The sequence below is a fragment of the Hyperolius riggenbachi genome, chromosome 5, assembly GCF_040937935.1.
Source record: "Hyperolius riggenbachi isolate aHypRig1 chromosome 5, aHypRig1.pri, whole genome shotgun sequence".
Taxonomy (NCBI): Eukaryota; Metazoa; Chordata; class Amphibia; order Anura; family Hyperoliidae; genus Hyperolius; species Hyperolius riggenbachi.
In genome coordinates this window covers 237183737-237193700 of record NC_090650.1, presented here as the reverse complement: position 1 = coordinate 237193700, position 9964 = coordinate 237183737, and the positions used below count along the sequence as shown (strand labels likewise).

The 9964-nt window shown below is 41.5% G+C and overlaps 1 protein-coding gene across 5 annotated transcripts in view; it reads left to right on the top strand.

Annotated features, from left to right (window-relative positions):
• Window positions 1–9964, top strand: part of CDH12 (cadherin 12) — a 1227746-nt gene that overhangs the window by 1127543 nt on the left and 90239 nt on the right. For all 5 annotated transcript variants that reach the window (XM_068236731.1, XM_068236730.1, XM_068236729.1 and 2 more), the window contains one exon: window positions 8070–8237. In XM_068236731.1, coding sequence (XP_068092832.1) covers window positions 8070–8237 — 168 coding nt within the window. The remainder of the gene's footprint in view (window positions 1–8069; window positions 8238–9964) is intronic.

Below are 9964 nucleotides of genomic sequence, written 5' to 3'. Positions count from 1 at the left end.
ACCTTTTATATAAATGATTATCTTTTTCATTATAACGGGCAGTCTTCTTTGTCACAGGAAATATGTCATTAGGTTCTGTACTTATTGATTGCTAATTGGTTTCAGTTTCATTGTACAGTTATTTAAAATGAAGTTATCATGTCAAAAAAGCAATGGAACAGATCTGACTTTATTTATGCCTGGCCAGGTCACTGGGTTTCTGGAAACATGGCTATATAACATCATTTAGAGAAACAGACATGAAATGTGATTAATTAATATCTTTGGCTTCTGGTATCAAGGCTAATTGACTCATTTGGCAGTATTACTAACCGGCTGCTAATTTTCCTAAGAACCTATTTGTTGCTAGCTCTAATGTGTAAATTCTAACACGATAAAATCATATTAGCGTTGTCTCAACATAGTACTGCAGGCCTCCTGTCAATGTTAGTCCTCAAATAATGGTATAAGTAATATCAGACATGGCTGCAGAGAAGCACTTACACCAGAAACAAGCATGCAGTTATTCTTGTCAGTTCTGACGATATTGCCAGAAACCCCTGATCTGCTGCTTGCTTATTCAGGGTCTATGGCTGAAAGTATTAGAGGCAGAGGTTCGGCAGGACAGCCAGGCAACTGGTATTGCTTAAAGGACTACTGTAGGGGGTAGGAGGAAAAAGAGTTGAACTTACCCGGGGCTTCTATTGTTCCCATGCAGACATTCTGTGCCCGTCCAGCCATTCACCAATGCTCCAGTCCCCGCCTCCGGTTCACTTCTGGAATTTCCAACGTTAAAGTCGGAAAACCCCTGCCGAACGTACTAAGCTTAAGCAATACACTCCTGGCAATGTCAGCAGTAGCAAGGGCGCGGCCACGCAGGCACAGTGGTTTTCCCGGAGGCAGGGACTGGAGCATTAGTGAGTGGCTGCAATGGCACAGCATGTCTGCATGGAACCATTAGAAGCCCCAGGAAAGTTCAACTCTTTTTCCCCTTACCCCCCTACAGTACTCATTTAAAAGAAAATACATATGGCAGCCTCCATATCATTCTCACCTCAGGTTCACTTTAAACATTCGTCTATTATTGCATATAGTGCAAGTATCTTTAACTAAGGTCTGGGGTACACTGGTGAATATAACTGACCCTGAAAGCCTGGCCTAGATAAGGAAAATTCAAATAATATTTGGTTACCAAAGTTACCAGACTGAGGGCTTGTTTCCACTGTTGCGACGCGATTCGCCGGCATTCCGACGCTTGTAAAAACGCATGCGGATGCGTTTCTGCATGCGTTTTTACCCGCGATTTCGCATGCGATTTCGCATGGCAAGGTGCCATGTGAAATTAACCATGACACTGCCAGGGCAAAATAACATTGGAAAAGGTGCAAAATCGCACGCGAATCGCGGGTAAAAACGCATGTAAAAAACGCATGCGTTTTTACTATTAAATACATTAGCGGCGATTCGCACGGATTCCCGATGCAGGCGAAATCGTTGCCTCTTTTGTGCGTTTTTTCTCCGCAACAAAAAACGCACAACGCCACCGCAGGAGTGGAAACAGCCCCATCCACTCACATTACATGTGCGAATCCGCATGCGTTGGACGCATGCGGATTCGCGATAGTGGGAACGAGCCCTTAGTGATTATTGCTTGATGGTTAGTGAAGTAGCTGTCATGCATATTTAGCTAGCATCATGCAACTACAGTGAGAAATTTGATTTGATTTGAGTATGTTAAAAAAAAAGATTCTCACTGCATGCAACAGCCCAGTAGGCTCAAGAATAACTTGCCAGTCCCATTCCATAATATCAGTCATTGGGATCCATTGTAGCCATAGAGTCATTGTTTACACACAGGGCTTTGCGGCTATCAATGCCTCATATACGCATTATGTTGCTATGTTGTTAGTTTATATGAACATAATAAATAAAAAATAATTGTCTGGAGTCCCACACAACTGATTTGCCAGTTTTGCACCGAGAGTATAGCAATGCTCATTTATGATTGTGCTGTTTTGTAATGCAACATATTCACCAACAAATTGTTTTTTTTTTCTTTTCCTTTGCAACCAATTTACTCTTTAGTAAGGAGAACAACAATCGCACTCTGCACAAGTTGCTTGGCATTTGGCTAATGGCTATGTCTAAAAAGGCATTTACAATGCAGGGGCAGAGCCAAAAAGGATCATGGACTTGTGACAGTCTAGACAGTATAGAAGGCCCTGACTTTGCTAGGTTTTTTAGAATTAAAAAAAAATGTCTGTTGGTTTATGGACTGGTATGTGATCGCATTGGATTGTATGATGTCTTACTTAGCAATTTAGTGTTTTAAAATATACACTTTTTTTTTAGTTGGTCTGATTATTGGAGGGGGGGGGGGGGCAGCTTTACAGAGCTCACTTGTACTTCTTACCATGACCAGTCACTTGCAGTAACTATCTCCATAATCTATGACAAACACATTACTTGACTCTTCTGTATCTGTGACAACCCTGATAGCACTAATCTAAACCTTGTGCCTAAAACAGCATAGTTATAAGCTTTACAATACCCATAAGTCTAAATCAAATACGGGAATTGTTGTTTCCTAGGCCAATGTATTTATTTGTTTTAATACGTTTTCTGAGAAGCTGTTGACAAATAAGTAACTTTTTTTAAGTACCTGGATTGTTTACTGGCCATTTCTTTTAGAATACATCTCCAGGGTTAATTTACTCTGAAATATCTATCTGATTTATAATCAATATCTATCCATGCCTGTTCTACTTGAGGTCTAAAACAACAAAATGGCCGAGGGATCCTTATTCTCTGGGCTGCCACATCAATGGAGTAGCCTGACCTTCTAATGCAATAGCTGGCCCTGGTGTTGCTCACTGTTTTATTAAATGCTGATTGCAGGGGGGCATGTCTGTCATTGGACAGCTGTTTAGTACCGATTTAAGTGGTGCAAGGAAGCATGACAATGTGGGGGCAACACAGGGTTTTCTGGCATGTAGAATAGAGGTTGTGGAAGGAGCTGCTGAGAAGAGAAGTCAATTGGTGAAGCTTTGGCTCTGTGAATTGTCTTTCTAGCTGTAAGAATAACATAACCTTGCTGTGTAAGGCCCCTTGGAGGGGAGCATAGAGGGGTTTGGGACAGTCCATCCAGATCAGTGAGGGGGGTTTGAGGGGAAGTTTACAACATCTGGGACACAGGCTTACATTATTTCAGTTAAACACTGAACAGCTTTAGGCCACATAAGCACGTTTTTAAAACATGATTCTGTGCTACAGAAATCTCATTGGAAACAAAATAAATACATAACATTTTGGAATCTTTGCTTGCTATGCTATATATTCAATCTGTGCTTGAGCTTGAAAGCGTAACATAATGTTAATACTAAACTTTTACTTGAACTCTTGCTAACACTAAACTCTCCGAATCATTTTGCTTGCCCCCAGCACTTTCTAATTCTCATACAATTTTTACAATGTCACAAAGTTATTCCCAGCTCTGGATATTAAAGTTCCAGGTAATAGCTGCAGTGATTGCCAGCTGGCAATGCTGTTTTTTTTACCATGCTTTATGCAGCAGGATATATGTTCACAAGGCTTAACCTCAAAGAAATATTATATTCATTAATTATATTAATATTTTATTCATTTTAGTTTCATATTTTGTGACAAAAAACAACCTAGCTCCTCCTCAAAATAAGATTTACCACCTAATCATCCAAGAAGGTTAGATGGCCAATGAGGTAAGACCTAGTAAGTGTGTCCAATAAACCCCCACATTTTTAACATTGGGGCGGTATGTGGCCAAGGAAAAATAGCGCAGTACAACCTCACTTGTCCTCTTTTATAAAACACTTCTGTCACTAAAATAAGGACAAGGGCTCTTTCCTAATTCTAGTGCCAAAAAGAGTTTATAGTTTGGAGGGAGCATATGGTGCTACTTGGTCGCTTCCTTAATAAAGAGCAACCAAAGAGAGCCCCCACCTAGGTGCCATTTTTAGTTTCAAAGAAATTTTATTGGTTTAACAGTAAACATTACAGCAATTTTAGATGTGTCCACTTTGGGACTAGGTGTATAATGATAATTGGTGTACAAATTCAACAGGAACAAAACAAATAACGGGTATGCAGATATCCAATATATTAGGCAGTGATGTAGCAGAGAAAAGAGTGTTCATGTTAATGCTTTATGGTTAGCACCTATGGAGAGATCATAAGGAGAAGACACAGGATCGAAGTCCAATAAGGTCTGAGGCGTTTAGCCAGGGCTGCCATGTTTTGATACAAAAAAAAAAAAAAAAAAACACATAAAACAATATATGTTTTTTTGAAATCCTTTATTAAATCCAGTTATACATCCTGATACTTGCTCTGTTGGCAAGGGAGTGTTCCACTCCAATCATCGTTACTGACAACCAGTACATTTATCTAGGTTATGGTAAAGGAAAAAGCATATGTATAAACTTATGCGGGAGACCATACAGAAAAGTATAAATTATATTTTATCGCAAAATGAAAATTTAAAAACAGACATGCATTTTAAAAGCCAGGATATTATCCCAAAGGGGCCAAACATATATAACAAAATAACTCAATGGAAAGCATGTTAAGCAAATAATTGTGCAGGAGGATTCCATTGCTGATTTTGCACAGAAATCCAAACTCTGAAACTGGGAATAAGGAAGAATAATAATCCATAGTGCAAGTGATGATGAAAAGTCACCTATGTATGCACAGATTGAAAGCAATGATAGATGCAAAGTTATGAATGAGCTAAGGAGGCAAAGCTTAGACACTGATACACCAGATAAAGGCTGCCCTGGCTGCCAATCAATCATCCAAGCCTGTATGTGGCTGAGCAGGAAAGCATGTAGGCATGGCAGTTAAGCTCAGAACATAGTTTGTGGCACAGGTCAATGCAAACGCCAGGAGTGCAGATACATGTAGAGATAAATGCAAATGTCTCCAGTCAAGTTATCCCAGTAACTGCATGTACAGTCCATAAATCTGAAGAGTAGATCCAGGAGAGAGAGACATGGATGGAGTCCAAACACAGGGGAGAAGTTCCAGCAAACGAAGACACGCTGGAGACCCTATATATTGGATCATCAGTGAGCATATCTAGGATATTCTTACCATTGCATCATGCTTAAAGGGATACTGTAAGGGGGTCGGGGGAAAATGAGCTGAACTTACCCGGGGCTTCTAATGGTCCCCCGCAGACATCCTGTGCCCGCGCAGCCACTCACCGATGCTCCGGCCCCGCCTCCGGTTCACTTCTGGAATTTCAGACTTTAAAGTCAGAAAACCACTGCGCCTGCATTGCCGTGTCCTCGATCCCGCTGATGTCATCAAGAGCGCACAGCGCAGGCCCAGTATGGTCTGTGTCATGCGCAGTACACTCCTGGTGACATCAGCGGGAGCGAGGACACGGCAACGCAGGCGCAGTGGTTTTCTGACTTTAAAGTCAGAAATTCCAGAAGTGAACCGGAGGCGGGGCCGGAGCATTGGGGAGTGGCAGCGCCAACACAGGATGTCTACGGGGGACCATTAGAAGCCCCGGGTAAGTTCAGCTCATTTTCCCCTGACCCCCCCTACAGTATCCCTTTAATGGTTTGACAACTCTATAGAGGAACTAAAGAAAGAGAGACACAGACTGGAATGACAGTGGCACAAACATCAGTTTTCAGAGGACAAACATTCCCTAATTGTTCAGCTGAAAAAATATCAAGCAGTAATCAATAAGAAAAAGACCTTATTCTTATGTCAGGATATTGCAAACACAGCCTACAAACCTACACCTTTAACGAATCAATTCACAGACAGTAATTAAAAGCCATTTCTGCGCAGAAAGTAGAACATTAAAACCGAGGAGCCATCCTGCACATCCCCTAAATCAATGCTCTAGGCTTGTGTGCATGGAGTCTGTCAAAAGGACTCTTATGCTCCATGCACGCAAGCCCAGTCTGCCCACCCATCACACAACACCTCACACCATGCATACAGCAGCTGCCTCCCCCTAATGGGGATAAGTCCTGTATAGTTAGGGAAATTGCAGCAAGCAAGCGTTAGTCAGTTAGAAGGGGTGCAAGCCAATGTACTTATAGACTGTTAGATGAAGCAATGTCAATCAGGCATCATTCTCCCATTATGTTATCTTATGCATGCATAATTATAGGTATACTTGCACTGACCCCACGATATGGGACATTTCAGTCCAATTTGGTAATTCTTCTCCCCTCTCCGATTGCCTGCAGTTTAATCCTCTAAGGCAGCAAATGTCCAGCTCCTATATCCTTCTATTTGGATCTAGTCCAGCTTTGATCGTATCCACATACTATGCATGGTGAGATAAAGTCCCAGATATTTACATCCACATGCCGGGCAACTCGACTAGACAGGACTCACACTCCACCTGCGCTTGGCATAAAGTGATTGCTGTGCGCTGACTGGCTATGTCAGCATGTAGACCTGCAAGCCCGCATCCGCAAGATGGGCACCTTGACCTGCCGCAACTTAACTCTGCCTGACCTGGCAGGGGTAGCGGCCAGTGGGCGCTGTCCGGTTGTGGCAGTGTGGGCAGTGGGGACGCTGAGTACGCGTGGTGCGGCGATTGGCTCCTCCCACCGACGCGTTTCACGTCACATGACGCTTCTTCAAGGCGTGGCTACGGGGCACCGTGCTGGCTTCTTTATAGGAGGAGTAAATCCCTTCCTGATATGACTCACCAGCCTCCATGGTGATGTCATCTCTTGTTCACTACTTATGTGACTGAGATGTGTTAGGTGTATATGGCCAATTTGTGCAATTCCCTTATTTAATTACAAGTTAATACTGGCCACACCAATTCCCCAGTCCCTATATAAAATATACATAGAGGGTGATGTTTATACACGATTTAGCTGCAAACATGGCAAACTCCCAAATTTGACAGCCTACAAACCTGCCCAGATTTCCTGCACTGTTAACAATCTCTGCAACCCATCTTGCCAGAAACCCAGCATCACATCTTCACAGGATCTGTGTGAGAAATGTGTCCACGTTATGCCAATTACATAAAATTTAGCAAAATTATATTTGTTACATTACGATTATCATCACTAGTCTGCAAAAATTTATTTTCTATGCCCTTCTGATTGTAAGTTTTACCTTTACATGAAACTGTTTGTGTACCATTTTAAGCCAGGTTGGACAAGAATTATGTAATACTAGAAACCAAAATGACCAATCTAAACATTGTTGCCAGCCCAAAGAGTGCATGGTGCATTGTGTGACTTTGACTTTGCAATTATTTGAAGTGCTATTTCAGATTGCAGAAAATGTTATCCTTTAAAAAAAAATTCAGCAAACTCGAGGTGAACCTCAGATGAAAAACAAATAATTATCTAAGCAGAGGGGAGCCTCTCTATCCTTCAGAGGCTGTCCTCCTGTTCTCCACTGCTTCCCGAGATCTTCCTGCACATCAAGGCCATGCTCTTCTTTTGGCACGAGCACATCTGTGCTGCACCCACACAAGTACAGCCATGCCTGCGCAGTAGCGAAAGGGGCTGCTTCTGCACAAGGATCCAGAGGTTTCCCTTTTTTTAGGTAAGTATAAGTTTTTAAACCCAAAGTTTGCCTGGGGTACTTTTTAGCATTTTGCAGTATATGCAATTTTTTTTCTTTACAACAGTATACTATGATTATTATTTTATTATTATTTATTTATTTTTGAAACTTGAGATAGTCAATGGAATGCTAATAGTTTATGCAAGTTGTAAATTAATGTTACGCAAATGTTTTCACTATAGAGTCAGAACAATCTAAATCACTGGATTGGCCCAGTTCAAAGCTGCATGCAATTTGCATAACATTTGCATGCAAGCCATAGGGTTTCATTGATCATCTCTATTCTATCCTTCTGTAGGCCTTTCCATCCAGATTTTACCATTTGCTTTCATTTATCTAAAGTCTGATGGCAATTGGCAATAAGTCTTTAGGACTAACTTAACAAGAAAAGTTATATATTAACAGGTAGTTTTTGTCACTTAAATAAGTTATTTGAAATGTTTCTATTTTTTGTTTGTTCATTATAACCTCATGTATTTATCTTCAAGGTGTCATCAGGACAGCTTTACCAAACATGGACAGAGAAGTCAGAGAAGAGTATCAAGTTCTTATACAAGCCAAGGATATGGGAGGGCAACTGGGAGGTTTAGCAGGAACCACCACTGTTAACATTACACTTACTGATGTCAATGACAATCCACCCCGATTCCCAAAAAGTAAGTGTTATTGTATGTAAGAAAAGTTAATGTATTCTGATAATCACAAAAGTAACATTAACTCAAAGTACACTTGTCACGTCCAGTGGCCACGGATAGGTCAATTTTACAACCTCCATGTAGCATGAGGGCAAATATATTTTGAATACTATGAAAAAATTGTGTAGGTAAGCTCTCATAATGCATGGAATTGGAACATTGGAAAATTTAAATTGGATGTGTGTAGCAGATTTAATACATAATAAGCTAAACAAAGGTCATTGCAGTTTCAGAGACTGATTAGTATGGCAACACACCTCCAAGTTTAAAACATTTATTTTGAAAACCTGGTGACTAGGTAGGAGCTATAATATTTGTAAATAAATCAAACATAGAGAAAAGTTATTGTATTTCCCCCAAACAAATGAGGAGAAAAAAGTCCCTGCGTCTTATACAGCAAAGGCAGGGAATCCCCGACTTACAAAAGCCAGCCAATATGAACAGCCGACTTGCACCACGTTGGGGATTACCTGCCTGTGTGTCAGCTCCAGCCACCCCCAAGCCTGCCTCCGCAACCTCCTCGTGTCACCTGCCCCCTCGGGTGTTTAGTGGTAGCTGGCTTACCTAATACATGGCGCCCATGGGGATTGCAGACATCCTTCTCCTCCGAGCAGCTTGCTCTTGTGAACGGCTTGTACTGATGATGTGATCTATACAAGCCGATCACTAGAGGAAGCTGTACGGAGGAGAAGGATTTCTGCAATCCCTGCAGGTGCCATGGATTAGGTATGCCAGCTACCACTACACACAGGGGGGCCAGGAGACATGGAAATGGAGCGGAGGCACACGGGGGTGGAGTAGGCACATGTGAAAAACGTGCTAGGACAAAAGGGGACACATGGGGGAGACATGGGGGACACAGGAGGACACATAAAGATACAGTAGGAGACATGAGGACACATAAGGAGACACAGGAGACACAGATCAACGCATGGGGGATACAGGAGGACACATGGGGAGACATGGGAGACACAGGAGGGCACCATTTGAACAGGTTTAGTGTGTATATATATATATATATATATATATATATATATATATATATATATGTATATATATATATATATATGTATATATACCTAGGGAGGTAAAAGGAGCATTTACAATATTTTACAGTGTTTGTCTTTCATGTAGCTCAGAGAAAGAGCATTTTCAATATGTATTTCTTTCCTCGTTCCAAGAGAATGAAAATGATATCAAACAAAGTTGAACCCAGGGACACTGTGCGTATTTAGTTGGCAGTCATGACAGTCAGTGGGTTGCATATATGCAGAACAAAAATATATGTACCTTTTGTCCTTGCGCCATAGCAGAACTGTCATATATTTGAACCTAAAGGGTAACCAAGCTTTAACAGTTGAAGCAGGTAACTTGAGCACATGCAGCACTCTGGCAAAATGGGCACCGCATAGACTGCAATGTTAATTGTAGCTAGAGGGGAGCACAGGGAGTAATTTTAGGTGGTGCAAACATTGGTGGAGTGGGTGTTTAGTGGTGAAGGCAGCACAGATATCGGCAGGTGCTGTGGCAGGGGGGGTCGGTTTGGGTAATAGGCATCAATAGAGGGAGGGTTCAAGTGAGAACAGGGTTTAGCAATAGTAGAAATCTGTAAAAGTTACCAGTATTCTACTATTGCATTGCTTATTACCCCATTGTAGAATATCATCATTTTACCAATATTCTACTAG